Source organism: Chlamydotis macqueenii, chromosome 5, assembly GCF_036417535.1.
Source record: "Chlamydotis macqueenii isolate bChlMac1 chromosome 5, bChlMac1.mat, whole genome shotgun sequence".
Classification (NCBI taxonomy): domain Eukaryota; kingdom Metazoa; phylum Chordata; class Aves; order Otidiformes; family Otididae; genus Chlamydotis; species Chlamydotis macqueenii.
Window position 1 is genome coordinate 39493212 of NC_141560.1, and position 21723 is coordinate 39514934.

Consider the following 21723-nt stretch of genomic DNA (forward strand, 5'->3'; position numbering starts at 1 on the left):
GTCTACAGGCTTACTGAGGAAACATGCGATTACACAACATACATGAGTTTTAATGAGCAGATTTAGACAGCAGCAAATGTGAAAAATGACAACAGACTTCTGTAATTGATCTTGATGGTGCTGTGTTTTCCATTCTGCCATATGCAAAGCAGAGACTGGAAGTGGTGGAAGATAAGGTGGTGTTTTGGGGGCACAACACTAAGCTCTTTGGATAGCTGCATTCAGAAACCCTTATTGCATATTCTGCATAGAAAATAATGAGTAAAAATGAACACCTTGTGGTAGGCAAAATGCTGAAGACCAGAGGTGGTTGCAACAGCTGCATCTCAGGTATGGGGAATATGTAAACAGCAGAATACAGGCAGGCAATACATCTTCAATAGCTACCCTAAGTTATCAGTTGGTCTTTTCTGCCTTGCTCCCAACACAGAAGGGCCTGCAAAGGAGGAGGTTGTGGTTTTTACCGTTACTTAGGTTTATAGAGTTCTGTTGAAACAGCTAGGTCTACAGTTAGGATGCGAGCTTCTTCCTTTTCCAGCTCTGTGATTTTCTGTTGCTAGAGGTCACTGTCATTAAACAGCTCTTGTGATCTCATTACTCAGGAAATTTTCCTGCATAAAAGTTCTGTTTAATATCAGCACACTTGATTGCAAAGATGCTCTCAACACCAAGTATCTGTTCATTAACTTGCAAGAAAGGTCAGAGCTGTGCAGACTACTTTGCTAGTTCCTATACTTTTCACAATACTTTGCGACCTAGGAAAAGCAGATACATGATGCAAGACATAATGAAAGATTTTCTCAGTGTGAATGAAAGCTGATTTGTATATGTGCTCTGGAAATTTTCACAAGGTGTTCTTAGTTTATGCAAATTTGGAAAAGTAAAGTTGCTCTAGTGAAAGGCAGTTTCAGAACAGTTGTTCTTAGAAATTTTTAGATTTAGGGAACTAATTGGTAACTATCCATAACAGAGCCGATTTTTTTTAAGAGGAGAAATCTCCTGCATCCTATTAACTGAACGCCCATTTTAGTATATTTGATCCTTCAAGGGCTTTAGCTTTGGAGCTCTGCCAGTGCTGCTGTGGAAAAGCACTGCTACTTTTAAAGTTTGTATATTTCTAGAATTACCGGAGGGGAAGCAGTCTATCTCCTGGCAGCCTGCAGACTTTGCATAGGAAATAGAGCTTGAAAGTGTCATCTAACCAATGGTTGCTAGGAAGTTTATGGGCATCACTTTAAAGTAATAAGCATCACAGTAATCTTTCAAATTATAACTTCAGTCATTTTACTTTATTTCCTAGTTGTAATGCATACATTATTTCCATCCCCTTCAGTTAGTCTTATTTCTCAATAGTTTAAATGGGTAAATGGCATCAGCTGGATATTGTTAGGCCTGGTAGCCTGGCGTGTGTGTCCAGTAGAGTGGTTGGTGCAGGAAATGAATGAGATTGATTAATGCGAGTTGTAGGAGTTCATGAGTTATCGAATTGATTAGATTATAAACCTAGCTAATAACAGTAGGTTTCTGTATTAGATGTTATACTTGTTCTGGTTTTGTTGATGGGGGGGGGGGGGGGGGGGGGCGGGGAGGGCTAAAGTGGTGGCTTCTGTAGGAAACTGCTAGAAGTCGCTCCCCTTTGTTCAGTGGACTCGGCCGGGCCTAGGGCGGACCCGTTGCTGGCCAAGGCCGAGCTGATTGGTAGCAGAATGTTCTGTGATAATGCCTCTGCCATAACGTATTTAAGAAGGGGAAAACAGAAGAAAAAAAGAGAGGAGATGTGAAGGAGCTGTGCGGGGGCAGAGAGGGGGAGGCACGAGCCTTGTGGGCCTTGCAGGCCTCACCCTCTGGCCTCCCGCCGGGCAGCCGACTGGGCCCAACTCGGCCCGACCCAGCCACAAGAAGTGGAGAGGAGATGAGAAGTGAATGAGATGTAAAAAGGATCCTGAGAGGCGTCTGCCAGCCTGTTGTGAGAAACGGCTGCAAACACCAAGGTCAGTGAAGAAGGAGGGTGAGGAGTAATGCAGCTCCTGGCCAAGATTCCCCTGCAGCCTGTGGTGATGACCATGGTGGAGCAGGCTGTCCCCCTGCAGCCCATGAAGGTCCACGGAGGAGCAGAGATCCACCTGCAGCCCATGGAGGACCCCACGCTGGGGCAGGCGGATGCCTGAAGGAGGCTGTGGCCTGTGGGAGGGACCCCACGATGGAGCCGAGGAGGAATGTGAAGAGTTCTTCCCCCAATGATGAAACAGTGGCGTAAAACAGTGTGTGATGGACTGACCGTAACCCCCATTCCCTCTTCCCCCCTGTGCTGCTCGGGGCGGGGAAGGTGGTAGAGATCATGTCAAGCCTGGGAAGAGGGAAGGGTGGGGGGATGTTGTCTTGTTCCCTGTCTCATTCTCCTGCTTTTTTTTTAGTAATAAATGAATAATTTTCCCAAAGTCAAGTCTGTTTTGCCCATAATGGTAACTTTAAGGATTTCTCCCTGTCCTTATCTCAAACCTCGAGCCGTTTTTCTTATATCATTTCCCCCTATTCTCTTGGAGGGTGGGGGGAGTGAGAGAGAGACTCTGTAGTCTGGTCCCAGTCGGGGCTGAACTGTAACAATACTGCATTACTTTTTGACATGGGTCAAATGTCAAGTCAAAGACATGAGAAGAATATAAAACCAGAATATATTAAATAGATTAAAAACCTAGGGAATGAATGAACTTCAAACTGACATTTCATTTAGAGGTTGTCAATGAACCCAAATGTTTCTAATGAAATCATACAGATTGGTAGATGAAATATAAATGATACAGACCACGTGAGGAACCTGAATATAAGTAAGTCTATGGGACCTGGTGAGGTGCATCCCAGAGTCCCGCAGGAACTGGCTGATGTAGTTGCCAAGATGTTCTCCATGGCATTTGAAAGGTCATGATAGTCACGTAAGGTCCCTGCTGACTGGAAAAAGGGAAACATTGCACCCATTTTTTAAAAAGGGTGAAAAGGGGGATCCTGGGAACTACTGACCTGTCAGCACACCTCTGTGCCTTGGAACATCACAGAGCAGATCCTCCTGGAAGCTGTGCTGAGGCACACAGAGGACAGGGAGGTGGTTAAAGTCAGTCAGCATGGCTTGACCAGGGGCAAGTCCTGCCTGACCAGTCTGGTGGCCTTCTGTGACGGAGTGACTACATCAGTGGACAAGAGAAGAGCTGCAGATGTCTTCTGTCTGCACTTCTGTAAGGCTTTTGATGCATTCCTGCACAACATCCTTCTCTCTAAATTGGACAGATACGGATTTGATGGGTGGGTTGGTGGATGAGGAGTTGATTGGATGGTTGTATCGCAGGGTAGTGGTCAACGGCTCAATGTCCAGATCGAGGTCAATGACAAGTGATGTCCCTCAGGGGTCCTTACTGGGACCAGTACTATTTATTTTCAAAATAGAGGGAGGTAGATTTAGATTAGATATTAGAAAAAAAAATTTTACAATGAGAGGGCGTGGGTGCCCCATCCCTGGAAATGTTCAAGGCCAGGTTGGATGAGGCTCTGAGCAACTTGACGTGGTTGGAGATGTCCCTGCTCCTTGCCAGGGAGGCTGGACTAAGATGACCTTTGAAAGTCCCTTCCAACCCAAGCCATTCTATGATTCTAATATCTTCATCAGTTACATGGACACTGGGATTGAGTGCACCCTCAGCAAGTTTGCAGATGACACCAAGCTGAATGGTGGAGTTGACACACCTGAGGGACAGGATGCCATCCAGAGGGACCTGGACAAGCTTAAGAAGTGGGCACATGAGAACTCATGAGGTTCAGTAAGACCAAGTGCAAAGACCTCCACCTGGGTGTGCACAACCCCCAATACCAATATAGGCTGGGGAACGAAGGGATTGAGAGCAGCCCTGCAAAGAAAGACTTGGGGGTAGTGGTGGATGAAAAGCTGGACATGAGCCAACAACGTGTGCTCACAGCCCTGAAGGCCAACAGCATCCTGGGCTGCATCAAAAGAAGCATGGCCAGCAGATAGAGGGAAGAGATTCTGCCCCTTTACTCTGCTCTTATGAGACCCCACCTGGAGAACTGCATCCAGTTCTGTAGCCCCCAACATAAGAAGGTTGTGGACCAGTTGGAGCGGGTCCAGTGGAGGGCCACAAAAATGCTCAGAGGGCTGGAGCACCTCTCCTGTGAGGACAGGCTGAGAGAGTTGGGGCTGTTCAGCCTGGAGAAAAGGAGGCTCCAAGGAGACCTTATAGCAGCCTTCCAGTACCTAAAGGAGGCCTGTAAGAAAGATAAGAACAGACTTGTTTACTGGGGCCTGTAGTTATAGGACAAGGAGTAATGGTTTTAAACTGAACAAGGGTAGATTTAGACTAAATATAAGGAAATATTTTTTTACAGTGAGGATGGTGAAACACTGGCACAGGTTGCCCGGAGAGGTGGTAGATACCCCATCACTGGAAACATTCAAGGCCATGTTGGAAGGGGCTCTGAGCAACCTGATCTGGTTGGAGATGTCCCTGCTCCTTGCAGGGGAGTTGGACTAGATGACCTTGAAAGGTCCTTTCCAACCCACACTATTCTGTGATTTTGTGATTGCCTTCTTAACTTGTACTATTTAACATTTTTTTCAACCACATGGAAGTAAGAATAGACTTACTGTTGTACCTGAGACATTTGCTGGGAGGCCAATAGCCAAAGAAGTTCCTTGATTGCTTAACAAGAAATGGGGTTGGTGGAAGCCTATCTGTATTTCTCTGTGTTTGTGTTACACATATACCTTTGTATGTTACAAAAGAGAGGATTCTGTCCTTGGAAATAGTGTCTGAAAACAACTGAGATATTATAGAAGCTGAACATGAGTGCTTGGTGTAATCCTTGTGTATAACAGAAGGGAGAGCAGGTTTGATAGGTGCTGAGTTTGGGTCAGTAACTAGGAGAACTAGAAATAAGGCAGGGCTTTCTAACAGCAGTGGTAGATAGAAACAGCATTAAGCTTTTAAACTTCTCGCTCTTGTGCCTTTGATTGTGAGCACTGCTGCAGTTTGTACCAATGCTGTTCCTTGTCCTGCCTCATCAGTATCGTTTGTTTTTTGCTTTCCTGCAATTCCTTGCAACATGTTTTCCTTTGAAACACTGATTTAGATTTTCCACTCATACTGATTTTAATGCAGTTTTCCAGTGCAGAGGTTTTAAAAGTTGCTGTAGAAGCAGGCTGACCAAGTCCTGTGGCTTCAGCGAGGTGATTTTTTCAACGGTATCCTATTGGTGTCAACCACAGTTTTGAGCACTGTTGATGTTAGAAAAAACACATGGCAGTCTGTTAAGACAGTCATTGTGAAGATAGCCGAGAAACATTGGAAGGACAGAAAAATAAGGTGGATTTTTAAAGGTGAATAATGAGGGAAGGAAAAGAATGTCAGATAAGTCCTCAGCTAAGTAACCAAATCCAGGAATGAGACAAGGCTGAGAAGCCAGCATCAATAGGTGTGCCATGAACTGGTGGCAGGAGAGGATGTCTTCATTGTACAAAGGTGCTAATGAATTTGTAGATCCTTCAGGCCTCTGTTAGATACAAGGAAATCAAAGTAGATTGCAGTGTGCTGGCTTACAGTTCTGACCTTAAAATGATGGATAATATTCCAGTGCGCGGTATTGGATTTTACTGCAATGACAGTGATTTAATTTAAAGCAAACACCTGTAATTATTGTGTTGTACTTCCGAAAAATTATTCTGGACTTGTAAGAAAGAAGAAATCTGAATGGTGAGAAAGGTGCATGTACTGTAGTTGATAAGGACTTCTGTTTGTAGTTGATTTGAATAACAGGGATTTAAGCTAAGTACTTGGAAATAATTTGAATTATTAAATATGTAATTTGGATTGTAGCCTCATTACTTAGCTTGCAGAACCAGTGATGTTCTGGGAAAGAACCCTTTTCTACTTGAAATGAAATCCATCCAGGAAAGTTGAAAGTTCGGCTTAAATGCAGACATGTTGTTCTAGCGTAGTATTTGTCAGAATTGCTTTACTCTCTTTCTCTTCCCCTCCACCTCTTTTGGGCCTCTTCCCCTCTTCTGGGGCCTTCCTTCCCCTGTCTGTCTTCTTGCACACTTCCCTTTATTTTTGCACCTGCTCTCCCTTTCCAGTTCTTTGTATGCTCTGTTTATGAAAGATGATTTACAAATTAGCGTATTTACAGTTAGGCCCAAAAAAGCCAATAAGGAGTTATGCTGTTGTTTAGGTGACTGTCAGATGCATCTGCCTCCTTATACGTGTTGTAATGATCAGGCAATGATAGAGGCTGCTGCAAACTGAGTGCAAGATGAAATGATTTGACTTCAGCTGTTGTGCTGTTGTAATTAGCATTTAAAATAAAATATCAGTTAGCTAATTTTTCCTAATGGGACTGTTGAGTGCTGGAAAAGAGAGCTCAATCTCTTTGAAATATAAACTGAGATTTTTTTTTTAATAAGATTCTAGGAAATCTTTTTTTGCTCCCATTTTATTCTATATAGGGGATTTGGAAATGCGAAATTTTTATGCAACTACAATGTAGAAAACTTTCAATTTCTTTTTAAGAATGATGTTGTGGTTTTTTATTTACAGCAAAGCTACATCTTTTATTATTCCAAATTTGTCAGAAAATGAAAACTTCTTGTTGAAGTTTATACCCAAAACCTGGGCTGATAAACTGTATATTTATGCTATTCTAAATGCCTCACAAATCTCAGAGCTACTGTCTCCTTAGTGACGTGATCTCTCTGCTAATGAAAAAATACCAAGGTGTAGTATTTAAGAGCTTTTTAAAATACATTGCTATAAATAGCTGGGATTATATAATATAGTATAGTATGTTTATGTAACGTCAAATAACCAGGATGCTTTTTCCATATATGCATATAGTTATTTTAAAAATTCTGTTTGAAAACTGCTGCACTGTGGACAGCAGCTATATTTAGTAGAATATTTCCAGTATTTCAGCTTTAAGTGTGTTGCTACTTAAATTAATGGAACATTCTTTTGAAGTCTTTTTTTTTTTTTTTTGAGAAAGGAAAAGTAAAAACAAATTCCCAATTTGTCTGTAATCAAGTGTTGTCTTCAACCAACACTTTGCAAACTGTAATAATATCCCCTCTTCTTTTTTTTCTTTCTAAACTTCATAATCCTAGTTTTTATCATTTTCTCTCCACATGGAAGTCTCTCCATCCACGTATAATTATTTTTGTGGCCCGTTTCTGGATCCCTTCTCTTTCTTCTATAACTTTTAAAATAGGGTGGCCAGAACCCAAAACAGGTGAGAGTACCTTTGATTAATATACCAGCATCATAATGTCATTGTTGTGGGCTTTTTCCATCATCAGCTATAAGCATGCTGGCATCCTACTTGGGTTTTTGACTGCTCCTATCCATAAAGCACCTGTTTTAGTGAAGGTTTTACCTGACTTCATTACAGTTAATATAGAGTCCTGATACTTGTTTAACAGAACCCATTCTCTTCTCTCATATATTGTGGGTTATCTGTCCATTGATATTTAATTATGCATGAGTTCATGGTATTCATTCGCAGTATCTGTCTACCTGCCTCTCTGAAGTCCCTTTCACATTTCTTACAGTTCAGTTTCATTCCAATTAGCCTGAGATATTGGGTGGTGTCTTAAAATTATTTCAGACTTTGTTACCACTTTTCTTGCTTAAATAGGCTTTCTTCAGGGTTTTCTGGTATAAATTCCTTGTTCTTAAGTTCTTCATTGGGAAAAATATGCAAAATAATACGTGCCATCTATGTGTCATTTTCTTTGGCAGGTGAATAAACTCTGGGTAAGTTTGTACTTTCTGACATTTCAGCTGGATCAAGGAGTAGGAATTCTTGTCTTGCCTGATGATTTTCTTTGATAATGAAATATTGTTTTTAAACTTTTTTTTAAATAGTGCGTTTATTTTCTCTTTTTTTCTTTAACTGAAGCTGATTCAACGGGTACTCACTCTTTATACACAACATACAAAGACTATGAAATCATGTTCCACGTTTCTACTATGTTGCCATATACTCCAAACAACAAGCAACAGGTAAGATGGACCATGCCTGTTTATTAATTTTTCCTCCGTCTCAAAACCTATTGAATATTTATGACAACTTTTTTGATACTAGCAAAGAAAATACCTAAAGAATCAAAAGTATCAAAAGTAAAACTGACAGATCATTCTAGGTACATCTTAGGTATTTTTTTCTCCATACAACTGTTTTCTATTTCGTTATGCATTACTTACTGAAACTTTGTAAATATTATACCATAATGCCAGTAGCACATCTGTGTTACATAAATAAGGGTTTGTACCTTAAGTCAAAACGACCATAGTGTACTTGACATGATTTTTAACTTTCTGCAGTAAAGTCCTTTGCACTTTAAGGATTGCATTCAGCAGATTGTAATATGCGCAGAACCAGAGGGTGATGATCCAGAACACTACACAAGAAGACATCAGAAAAAATGCTTTTTTTTTGTTTGTTTTAATTCTTTTTTTATTATACTGAAGAGTTATGTAGGCTGACCTGCTTTTTTACTCTGAAGTACCTGGTCTTGTTAAATACTAGGCCATCCTGTTGTGTATCATGTGTATGCATTTTGCTCTAGAAACGATGTTATTTTCCATTTCTGCAAATGAAACAGACATTTCCTTAAACAATACAAGATAATACAGCATTCTTTTTAGTTTGCTTTTGTACACTGAATGTTATACTACTTTGTAGCTTACCTTTCTCCTTTGTTGTAGTTCTGGAATTACTGGAAGAAGCCTATCAGAAAAATTATTATAGCATGTCTTAAGGACAATGACAACTATTTTCAACTTGAAGCCTACATCTGGCTTCTAAAAATGTGTGAAGTGGGAAATGTTTTTCAGCTTCTGTGTATCACAGATTACTCTGATACTAACAGGTTTTTGTTGTTGTTTTTCCTCTTTGCTTAGCATAAATTTTCCCTGACACGATCTTCCTCTATGTTATGTGTAGAAGTGAAGTTGTTATGAAAATGAAAATATCCGTGCCTGAAATTTATTGGATTAATAACTATGATTCTGGTACTCATCATATAAATCCTCAACTGTTTCAGTTTTCAGGTGGAAGTATCATTTGGAATTAAAAAAAAAATGGAACAATAGTAATTTATAATAATGAGAAATAAATAATTGAAAATTGTGAAAGGACTGTGTTTTAACCTATGTATCTTTTTTTTGTTTGTTAAAGCTTCTGAGAAAACGACATATTGGGAATGATATTGTGACAATAGTTTTCCAGGAGCCTGGAGCACAACCATTCAGCCCAAAGAACATTCGATCCCACTTCCAGCACGTCTTTGTCATTGTAAGAGTGCACGGTCCCTGTACTGACAGCGTTTGTTACAGGTACCTACCACTACTTTCACTGAAAATACAGAATTTGCCTGCAAAGGGAGATGTCATTCCACATTTAAATTCTCAGTAGGGAAACATAATGAAAGATGGGAGTCAAGGAGATTTTGGGCTGTGTGAATGTAGAACACATTTAAAAGAGTAAATAGACACACTTGGGTATGTAGAGGAAACGCACCCAATGAGGAAATTAATGCTGTCAGAATGTGTATACTAGGTTGGTAAAACTAGGCATTTAGGAATTATTTTAAAATTCCATTTCACTCTTCTTTTTATTCCCTTCATTAAGAGTATGCTTAGAAGAGTATTCCTCTTTTGATCCTTATGAATTTACTTTTGGTTCAGATAATTTGGGCATCTAAGCTTATGTTCTATTTTTGAAATTAAGACAGTAAAAAAGTATGACTAGTCTTTCACAAAGAGACTAAGCTCTCTGAAATAGTTTGTCTGAAATATCTTCATTTCTTATCGCCTTTCAGTCCAACAAAGAAATTCTGGAGCGTTATGCGGCAAAAAAAATTCCTTAGTATAACCTTAAAGTAGATATGATTAAAATAGAAAATAGTAATTGATAGTAACACATAATAAAGAATTGCAAGAATGAGAATCCTATTTAGCGTAAATTTTTTAACCAAATTGAAAGCATATAGAAATTATGGTTTTGAGTTATGCTTCTTTTTACAATCACCTAAACTTTTTATCTTTGTTATGTCCTGAACTCTTAATGTATTTTTATTTTTAAATGTTTACTGATGTCAGCAAACTTCTATAAAAGCTTTTTTATTTAAAATATGAAGTCTCAGAGTAATGGATTTCAAGTAGTTATCTTGAAATGGGTTAGCCTTAGAATTAACTTGTCTTTACTGAAATACAAATGTTCACAAGTGTTTTATTCAGTCAAGTGCTTATTTAGTGGAAGAGCTAAGACTGCAGTGTCTGAGATGGTGTATTCATGTTTTTCAAGTATAGTATGGTTTAAAGACTTTTCCCTACCAGTAAGTCTCTGGTAAAGCTCACAGAGCACTTTGGAATTGATGTTGAACTTTGTACATGTATTAAACTCTCCTGGAGTAGGCATGTTCATGCTGATACTCATTTTAAGGCAGCTTATTGACAAATTCCACTGCTACATAATTTATGTGGACGTAGCTTGTTCTTAAACTTTTGGACATATGTTTCAGCTCTTATTCTAAACAGAAACTGATTTTGAAGTAAAGGGAAAGTAGGAAATACATCCACAAAATACCCACAAGGACTACAGATGCATTTTTCCTTTCAGTTGGGTCTTATAAAACACAGAGAAATACTTGCTTTTGGTTATTTTAAATAATATGACTGCACATTTTCAATTTCTTTCTTCTAAAAGGCATGGGAAAGATTTATACTTCTTATACTGTAACAAATTTAAGTATCTCAGGAATTCTATTTCAGGCCTTCAGAATTCTGAATCACTTTCATTTTTCAAGTGTTCACAGCTACAAGGGTTGGAACCTTACTGGTTACTATTTGTGAATGAAATTTGAGAATGTTGACTTTAGTGATGCTACAGGCTTAAGTTCTAAGGGGAGGGAGAGTAGGTAGGAAAAAAAAGGTGAGTTTGTCAGTGTTCATTTTGATAGAGGCAACTGGCAGAACATTGTATGTTCTGTCTTTAAGTATGACTGTATGTACTATCTTTAAGATTAAAATCCTTCCTTTTTTGTCCTCTCAGTGAAAACACTGGATTTAAATTTACAGGATTCCATTATGAAAAGTTTCTCTAGGAAACTTTTCAAAGTAAGTTTGACCTCTTTTCACTGAATTATTTGGAACAGTTTCATAGATTCATAATTCTAGACAAAACAGGAAGCCATATAGCATAAAAATTTACTGGAATTTATATTAAAAACTACATAAAAGGAATAAAATCAAGCACTGTCTTGGCCAGTGACCCTCCCAGCTAAGATAAACAATATTTTGAAAGTCTGGTTTCTCTGTCTGCGTCGTTCACTTTTAAAAACTTTTCTAGCATATGTTAAAGATTAAATTCTTATCCCTGTGATTCATGATACTGAAAACATAATTAAACAAAATGTCACTGATCGTTTTTCATTACATCCAGTAATTGTGTTTAATGCTTAGGCTTCTGTCTCTTAATAACAGACCCTTTAGGACCACTGACAGTCAGATGGTTGCATCTGTTGCATACTTTTAGATATATTGGCATACATTTGAAGGAAACATGACAGTCAATTGTTTCATTCGATATCAGTTGCTGTAAAATACAATTAAAAAAAAAAAAAAAAAAACACAAAAGAACAAACCAACCAAACAAGCACAAATGCCACCACCCAAAACCAGAAAATACAGTTAAAGCTGACTTTATTTTTGGTGTTCCTTTGTGCTCCTCAAAAACATTTTACTAGTGTTTCTGCGATCTCAGTTATTAATTTTTTGGGGAGATTTCTCTGAGTATGTTTAAGGATTCAGGTAAGTTAGAACAAAGTGTGAAAATCATACCAGCCAATCTTCCAAATGAACCACCACGTATGTTTCTAGTGTATTCAAGTTCCATCCTGTTTTTCTTTATAAAACTCCCTTACCATGATATTTTGGCCAAAATTAGTTAATGCTTTTTCAGATCTAGGTATAGATACCTGGTAAATGAGATTCAAACTGCTGGAGCATTTCTTGTCACAAGACTGTTGAAGTACAGTTGTCAGTCTCTTCTTAGGACACACTGCCAAGTGAATGATATTGGACTGGAATGTCTAATCTTCAGTGATACAAACAATTCTCATCTGCTCTGTATCAAAAGAGAATTGACCAAGGAGAGTAGTAAAGCTTGTCGACATTGCCTAAGGCAATCTTATTGTCAGTCCATCACTTGGTATGGAAACTAAAAGGAAGAGTTGAAAAAGAAAGCATCTATTTCTAATATATGTCTCTGAACTTCGAAGAAATTTCTTATTTCTAGTATTTTTGGAGCCTGCTTCTATCACTAGAATGCAGTATCAGCTAGTGCAGTTTTCAATCCAGAAATTTAAAACATAATCAGTAGTCTGATGTATATGTGCATTCAATCACCAGAAGATGATTGTCACAGTGAAGCTGGCCTTGTGAGATGGCTTTGTCTTTATCTTTTTAATGTGTCCATTTTACCTATATTTCTAGAATTGATCATACATGTCCCATTGCTTTCAGATAAGCCTTTCAGCTTTAGGTAGCTAAATTATAAACTACCCTTTGTAATAGTGTGCGTTAGAAATTTTCTGTTTATGGTAAAAACAAACAAAATTCAGGACTACCTTACTTGAGTGATTACTTTATCAAAAAAGCAGGATTTTGCACTTGAAAGTCTCTTTAAGCTATGATACTGAGGATGACTCAAAAATGCCTGGACACAGAAATAAGTGGCCTTCTGTTTATATGGTAAGGGGAACATAATCTCCACACTGGCAATGTTACAATGTAAATATAGGCGTATTGCTGAGAAAAGGAGAGAAAAATTGAGGAGTTAAGGAAAAAAAAGGAAATGTGTTTTATGTATTCAAAACCTGCTGAATTTGTATACAGTTAAAGACCCTGCTTCTTCCTTATTCTTTTAGTGTTGCTGTGACAAGATCCAGAGATGTACCATCCTTTGGTCCACCTATTCCAAAAGGTGTCACGTTTCCTAAATCAAATGTTTTTAGGGACTTCTTACTAGCCAAAGTCATTAATGCAGAGAATGCTGCTCATAAATCAGAAAAGTTTCGTGCGATGGCCACCAGGACCCGTCAGGAGTACTTGAAAGACTTGGCAGAGAAGAATGTCACCAACACACCTATTGACCCTTCTGGCAAGTTCCCCTTCATCTCGCTTGCTTCAAAAAAGAAAGAGAAGTCCAAGCCTTATCCAGGAGCAGAGATCTATAGTTCTGGTGCTATTGTATGGAGTGTCCATGCAAAAGACTACAGCAAGGGTATGGAAATAGACTGTCTCCTAGGCATCTCTAATGAGTTTGTAGTCCTCATTGAACAGGACACAAAAAGTGTGGTCTTCAATTGCTCCTGTCGAGATGTGATAGGATGGACGTCAACGGACACAAATATCAAAATATTCTATGAGAGAGGTGAATGTGTTTCTTTGGAGAGCTTCATCAGCAACATTGATGATATCAAAGAGATCGTCAAAAGGCTGGAGGTTAGAATATGTTCTCTTGTTTGGTTCCCCTTCTTTGCTTTCTCCTCTCACCCCGCTGCCAAGTAAGGCTTCAGTTTAGGATCCCTAAAACTGTTCTAATTGTTGATCATTAAATCTGTTATTTCTCAAAATCTAATATTGCTTTCACCTTTATCGGATATCAGCCAACCTCAACTGTTGTGTGTGTTTGTCAAACATGTCTCAATATATTTAAAAAAAAAAAAAAGCAGCCTTCAGATGCATAAGTTGCTCCCACACAATAAATACAGAAGTGTCACCTTATTTCTTTTCCTTGTTTTCCTTCCCTTTCTCTGTTTTATAGACTTGTTGTGTCTTGTTTCAAATTAAGCTGTAATATCTTTGAGACTGACTTATGTTGCCAGCCAGCAGGATACAGTCCCAATCCCTACTGTAACCTTCAGATATTCTCTGAACGCATGTGATAAACTAAAAACACAGTGAATCATACTGTCTGTCTATAAAACATCTGCCTCTGCTCATTTTTTATCCAGTTAAGTTATGAAAGAACGTGTTATGTTTAACTCTTTCCTGTAATTTCACAGCTGTAGTTGTATAACGACCAGGAAAAAGGGAAAACTAGGCTCTATTACATTGCTCTTGACGGTATTTATGCTCATGGTATATAAAAGTGTTGGCATAGACTCCACTTTACTGTGCTTAGTAGCTGCATGCCACCACTTTCTGACCAAAAGTAATCTTGCAGTTCACTGAAACAGCTAGAAATGTAGGACGGTTGTTTGGTTACTAAAGACTAAAAGATAAAGTTGAGATGCTTGTGTAACATCATGTGTTTTTCTGTTGTGTGCTGCCATGTATCTTCTAAAATTCCTGTGGTTTCAGTAAAAATTTCAAGGCAGAACTCGGGTAACCAGACTCTACTGAAAATACTAGTTTGAGTGACAAGACCTGTGTGATGATTATGTACCCAGGACTGTGATATATGTTCCTGGACCATGTGCCACCGTTGTCTTGGGAGTTGGTTGATTGTACAAAAGTGTAACTCTTAAACCTCTATTAGCACTGAAGGTCTCTCTGTGCATTAAATTCTGTCTTCATTTCAATTCACAGCTTGTGACCAAGGGCTGTGAAACAGTGGAGATGACTCTGCGTAGGAATGGTCTGGGCCAGCTTGGTTTCCACGTAAACTATGAAGGCATCGTGGCAGATGTTGAGCCCTATGGCTATGCATGGCAGGCAGGACTGCGACAAGGCAGTCGGCTGGTGGAGATCTGCAAGGTAGCTGTAGCCACTCTGAGTCACGAGCAAATGATTGATCTTTTGAGAACATCCGTGACAGTGAAGGTTGTCATCGTCCCTCCGTATGAGGACTGCACACCACGCAGGTATTGTGTAATAGCTACTTTTTGTCTGAAATTATATCTTGATTTGTGGGGTTGAAGGGGAAAGAAACACCAGAGAGTAAGCGTTAACCTCCAAAAACCATGGCATAGTTTATAAAATAGCATCCAATATTGTAAGGTGAGAGAAGAGGGCAGGGAAAGCGGCCCATATTCAAACTCCACGCACTACAAAATAGTATTTGAATACCATAGTTTAATAAGATGTGTGAAGAACCTTATGTATCCTCTAAATCCCATGGAATTTAAGATGCGAATCAAACAACTTTTTGTTGACAGTTCTGTTTTTATGGTGCATTAGAATTAATTGTATTTTTCCCTTTCTGCTTTCCTGTTTGTTGATAGTTTGCGATGTCTATGTATTTAATTCTTGAAAGCTATGAATAGACTTACATTCTACTTTTCAGGAGTAAGTATGGCTGTAAATGATGAGGGTGTATCAAAGGTGTGGATCTGGCAAGAGAAATGGCTAGAAATTGTAATTCTTCTTTACGCAGTAGTAGATCTCGCTTCCCATCTGTGTTAAGCCAGAGGCTTGTGTCAACTGTATTAATTATAGCTTTAAAATGCTGCTTAATCAGAAATAAGCAGTAATACGTGCTTTTTTTCCTAAACTGGACATTATGTTCCTCCATTTTTCCTGAACTCACATTAAAACATTTTGTAAGTTTTCACTGAACTTTTCTGCAGTTGTCTGTAGCATTCAGCCACATCACTGATTCTGAGTCCCATATTCCTGACATCCTATATTAATATGTTGCAAATGCTATGTGATTAAAATGGAATGATCTTTAATAGACTAAATGTGCCTGCAGGCTAGCTCAGGGGTTATGCTAGATTTGCCAAGAAGCAGCAAGTACAATTATGAAAGTTCAGTGTGTTCCTTGCAGTGAGAGACTGAGAGCGTGTTTTGCACTGCTATTTTCTAATCAAGCAGTGTCTTTGTAGGAGTGGATACTAAATCTTTGTATACTTAAGGTTAAGGCTGAACTTAAATGCACGTTTATTATATTGATAGGGAGTTGTGTCTTCAAGCAAAGACCGTGTACTTGCATAAAAGAAGAATCCATGTTTGTTTTTACTGTGAGCCACATTAATTCCTTTTGTAACTAGGAGCAAAACAGGAGCAGAGAGAAAAGGAGTTTTATTTGTCCTTTAGTTGTCAGTGGAAAATTGAATACATGTCAGGGATTAAAATGAGCAGAGGCATAAGGTCACCCCTGAGTTATTTGGAAAGCTTTTGTACAGTATTTAGCAGCCCTAGCAAATGGAAGTTCAGCTGCAATCATAGCAAAAGGATTAGAGCAGAAAAATGTATGTGGAAAGAACAGATCCTATTATTCTTGAACTAAATTAAGTACAACCAAAAGCAGACATAGCTTTAGTGTATTCAAACTCACAGCAGGAAGAGAAATTACTACACTTTTTGAAATACTGTAGTCAGCATCAGTAAGTTCTGTTGTTGTCTTGTAGTGAGCAAATGTTCATGGTGGGTTATTACCCAGTTATAAAATTTCATGAAGCAACTCTTTGTCCTGCTTGCTGTATCCAAAATCATTAAGGTTTAGGAAATGTGTCTTGAATTTGTAGCTATCCTACATGTGTTACTAGAGACTTGACTTAAATCTTTGCACAAAGCAATTTCTCCTTTGGCAGTTCTCCAAAATTGGAGTCCTATCATTTTGTCCTCTGGAGGTCATTCAGTATTTCTACTATGCTAACTTCTACAGACCGTAACTAAAATGAAGATCAGTTCTGCTTAGTGTAGTACGCTCATATGAGAAGCAGTCCCTGTTCTAATAAATTGATTGGCATGAAGCTGAAGTAAGAGCAGGGGTGCAGATAGATAAGATGACTTAACAGCAGGCACGTGTACAAGGTCAGTAGTAGATACAAAATATGCAAATATGCTGATTCACAGTCTAATGCCCTACACAGAGGCAGGCCTTGTTATGTTTATATCTCTACTAAAAGATGATCATTAAAACATTGCAATGAACTCATTTAGGAACTGATTGCTGGCCTTGATGTTCAGGACACAGCAGCAAGAAAAATTGTGTATTCTTGCTTCTTAAACTATCCTATGTCTGAAAAAAACCAAACAAACAAAAAAAAAAACCCCAGACTACTGAAGTATATAATCGCTAGGGTAAGAATAGCAGAGAAAGAATATGAAGAGAAAATAAACAAGGGTGTCAAGATTTTAGTTAGGTTGTGAGTGGACTTTGAAAACAAATCTCGTGGTCATCCCTCTCTACCATGCAGTGGTTCACATCAGAGTGGCCTGGGACCACACAATCGTTTCCCTTCAGATGAAGCTGAACTACGTGTGCTTCAGAAGCACACCTCTCGTGCCTTCCAACTGCTAACTTAATTTGCAGGTCAAGACTAGAGGGCAGGCCAAAGTAAAACTACAAGATGTGTGTACTGTGGACAGCAAGACCTCAGCACCAACTGTTTCGCTTTGTTCCTATTAGACTGCACAACTTGCTAATAGCAGCATAGCCAGATAACAAGTTACCTCTTTTGTTTTGTATTTTAGCTGGGAAGATATACTGATATTTCTCAGTACTAATGGTGTAATTACTTCTAGCTCTTTCTCCAAGTGGAAAATTTTGCACTGATTGTTTATTTTTCCTTCCCATTAGGTAATGCTATATGTAGATTAAAAAAGTAATCACAATAAAAAAAAAATCACTTAGAGGTATATACATTTGTCAAGAGAAATACAAAAATTATCCTCACCAAAGCTGAAGGTCATCTGCTTTACAAATTTCTCATTTTAAATGTATGCAGAATTTTGCCCTGCATCTTACGTGGACTGCATTAGCTTATGTCCCGTTTTACTCCGAATTTTATGCTATCTTGTTCCTGTACATTCTCAGGAAGCAAAGGATGTCTTTTGGGCTTGGCACTTATAATTTTTATCGAGTGTTTTGTTTTCATAATGTGCAGATTTATCAACTGAGGTACTCCAAAGCCAAAGATGTTTGAAAATTAAGTGTAATGCATTATTTAGTGGAAATCTTGTATTTTCATTAACGTCTGTGCATCAGAAAGATTTATCTCGAAAGGATTTATCTCATAATTTCAGGTCTTATTTATCTGGGTGCAGGTAAGTTCTAAAATCTGAGACTTCTTAAAACTGGGAAAAGAAGATATCCTTCTGGCAGATTTTTTTTTTTTTTTAGCTTTTATAACCCAGTAATCGGATGAAGAGTATCAAAATTTGTTAAATATGCATTTCTAAGAAGCAAAGTCTTACATTTACTGTTTCATGGAATTGATTCAGCTTTGTCTTTAGATTTCTATCTTTGTGATAAAACAGGATATATTTATTTTATTTTTTTATAGCAGCATGTTAAATTTCATCATTTCCAGGAGTTCTTCAGAAAACTACCGTATGCCAGTGATGGAATACAAAGTGAATGAAGGAATGTCATATGAGTTCAAATTTCCCTTCAGAAATAATAACAAATGGCAGCGAAATGCAAGCAAGGGACAGGGTCCTCATGTGGCTCAGATACCATCCCAAATACAAAGTCCAGTAACATCTAGGATTGGTGCTGGGAAAGGAGAGGGGAAAATGCCACCCCCAGAACGAGCAGCCAACATCCCCCGGAGCATCTCTAGTGATGGGCGCCCATTGGAGAGCCGGAGGTATGTGTATTTACAAATGGCTTTTCATTGCTGCTCAGAATCTTGTCTGGAATAATGCACAGTAGATTTGTCTAAGTATATGAAGACTGCTTTTAATCTTGGTTTTAATTAGTCAAAAGGCAACATGAGTATGAGTGAAACATTAATCAAAGGAAATACCTTTCCTGGCATGATTAACCACAAAATGAAGCATTGCGGGATTCTTAGGCTGTGTTTGCCTGTGTTGGATGGTATTCTAAAACTGCTGTGTTGTTATTTAAGTTTTAAATTAGTTACAATTGAAGTTTGAGATATAAGTGTTCCTGAATGTCTGTGTTTTGAAGAAGTAAATCAAAATTTTAGCTTGTTTATAGGCTTGTTGGAATCACCTAAAGCACCGAAGGCAGAAATAGCATTTAACCAGGGTGTTTAGCAAGAGAATTCTGACCAGCACAGGGAGGAAAGGTATCTGATTGAGGAGCTTTTGAACTTTTTTAGGCTAGAGAAGAGATTGTTTTAAGTTTGCATTTCTCCAGGGTGGTTTGGGTTTTTTGTTGTTTTGTTTTTTCTTAAACAAGAAATTGATTATTATTAAGATAAATGTACCAGGTAGATCCTGTCACAGTATTTTCATTCTTTCATGGAAAAGGGTGTATTTGATAATACTCAAATGAGCTGTCACTATTTTGATTGTCTATACAAATCTGTCACTGTCTCAGCATTTACAAAGAGATCTGTTGTGGGAAGCAAGCTTGTAGCTTGTATTTTTTATTATTGACAATTCCTTAAAAAAAAAAAAGCTGTAGACAGATTCTGATCGTACTTTATGCTGCTGAAAAATATAAAGCAGTGGAAATAAGATGCATGTTGCAGAAAATCTAAGGAGAATTCTAATGAATTAGCTTAAAGCATTTTTCACATCCTGAAGAACTGAGGATAGGAAAAAAAAAAATGTTCAAAGTACATTGGTACAGCCAAGACCAAGAAACTACCAAGGTGAAATTGAAACTTTTGTGTAGGACACCTTGTTAAGAAATGATAATAGTTGGTAAGGACTTCATTTTCTTATGTTCTTTTTCATTAGACTCTATTGTACTTCTGCACTTAAACCGATTAGAGTGTCCCCCCTCCCCCCAGTTATATCTTTGAGTAAGTTCAATAGGGGTATAGTTAAAGCTCCAGTCAGAGTGAGTTGCAAAAGAAAATGTGCAACACTGAAAGCATAGTAATTTCACAGACAACGTGTTAAGATTGTCTGTGAAACAAGCTGCAGAAGCCAGTGAGACACTGGATTTCGCTGTCGAATGGTCTATTTGGACCAATATAAAAATTGCATGGTTCAGGCCATATCTGCCTGTTACAGCTGGTTATAGGCAGATGCTGAATTTGAAGGAATAGGAGTTGAGGGGTTGGGGTTTTCAGCTCTCTCCAGTGCTGTAGAATCTCAGTCGGTAATTAGGGAAGGCATGGCAAAGTTTAAGGCCATGGAAGAACCTCAGATTCAGTTAAGCTGCTTTTTTGTTTTCTTCCTCTGCCCCCCAACCCCAGCCCCTATCTCTTCATGCTGTTAACCAAAGTGTTTAGTCTAGAGTCTTGTGTTGGCTGTTCCACAACTGATGCTCAGGAGAGTGACCCTTCAGCTGCACTGAGAGACAGGGTGTTATTAACTGGGTTTTTCTTGTGCATAAAATCCTTGTGTGGGCACCGTCACACACTTAAAAGCATCCAAGGTTTGTCCAGTCACTGGATGCTTCTAGAAGGGGGGATAGAAGGGGCCAGACAAATGTTTGCAAGGTGAAAATTAAGTTTCCATGTACTCAGTATTTGTTTTCAAAAACTGAAACTTTGACTTTCCATTTCCTTCCTTTTAAAGGCATGTAGCTGGGATTTTTCTCCTCTAGACATTAAGTATTTTTAAAAATTATTATTCAAAAAGAGTTCTATTGGATTTTTTTCATCCTTAAAAGTATATTATCAAAATAGCTTTTAAGTTTGGCTGGGAATTTTTTTTGGAAGCCTGAAAAATGTCTTGTTTCTTATCTTTCTGGTCTGCTAAACATGTTAGTCTTGGCTGGATCAAGTTGAAATATAACAGCAGCTGCATAAGGTTAACATGTTTGCACTTAAAGTGAAAAAAACCACATTTTTGCCATTTTAAAGGAATAGTGGAGGGGGAAAAAAGCAAACAATAAGCTCCCTCCAAGACTCATTTGTCGTCTTTTTTCTGCATGATAAAAGAAAGCTTTCTTTTGGGGAAGCTTAAATACGTCTATTCTTATTGTGTATGATCTCTAAAATCAGCAAAGATGAGATTTTCATAGCTCTCTTGGCTGTTGTCTCATTTAATTTTTCACCACTAACTCTCATACTTCTCATAGCATAAAGATCACCTATGAGGAGGTGCTGGAATCTGCATGTTTCTGGTGCCAGTAGCAGTGATGGTGCCAGTCTCTCTAAGACTTGTTCTTTGCTTGGCTCTCTGGGGAAATGGAGGATCAAGGGTAACCTGGTAATGTGAATACTGTGAATACTGAATAATATAGAATACATCTATACTGATGGTCCTTGTGATCCAAACAGGGCCCTGTAATTAAAATAGTTATAAACACGACCCCACTGTATGCAAGATGACTACTTCAGCATCTCTCTCTCTGCAGTGTTTTTCTATAGGGCAATTTTAAGAGGTTTTAGGAAAAAAAGCACCTGTCGTTGTGGCTCAGTAGCAAAGCAGTACAAATATCCTAGATTTCCTCACTACCATTAGACCTTCACCTTCAAAAAGAAGGTATTGTCTAGATGTCAGTGGGACTGGAAGCTTACCTCTAATGTTGAGCATAATACTTTTAATACCTCATTGTTTTGAGAGTGAAGCTGGAGTTTATCCCTCTATGCTCCTGCCTTTTTGACTGCACATTCTTTATTGATGGAGCCACAGGCAGTGACAGTGATGGCAGATATTGTCCGCTGCTAAGAAACAGCGATCTGTAGTTTCTGATCCGTGTTTTAAGGGACGTGGCAGCTGAGAAACCCATAGTAAATTGATCCATGTGGCTCTTTGAGCTCTGAATTGGAGGTGATTTTTGGAACTAGCGCTGGTAGCAGTTGTCCAGAACCACAGAGGGCTGGTACCGTCGTTAGCCGTA

The 21723-nt window shown here is 38.5% G+C and overlaps 1 protein-coding gene across 2 annotated transcripts in view; it reads left to right on the forward strand.

Annotated features, from left to right (window-relative positions):
• Nucleotides 1–21723, forward strand: part of SIPA1L1 (signal induced proliferation associated 1 like 1) — a 161404-nt gene that overhangs the window by 99581 nt on the left and 40100 nt on the right. For both annotated transcript variants that reach the window (XM_086748948.1, XM_086748949.1), the window contains exons 7-11: nucleotides 7954–8057; nucleotides 9235–9392; nucleotides 12986–13562; nucleotides 14652–14926; nucleotides 18323–18601. In XM_086748948.1, coding sequence (XP_086605074.1) covers nucleotides 7954–8057; nucleotides 9235–9392; nucleotides 12986–13562; nucleotides 14652–14926; nucleotides 18323–18601 — 1393 coding nt within the window. The remainder of the gene's footprint in view (nucleotides 1–7953; nucleotides 8058–9234; nucleotides 9393–12985; nucleotides 13563–14651; nucleotides 14927–18322; nucleotides 18602–21723) is intronic.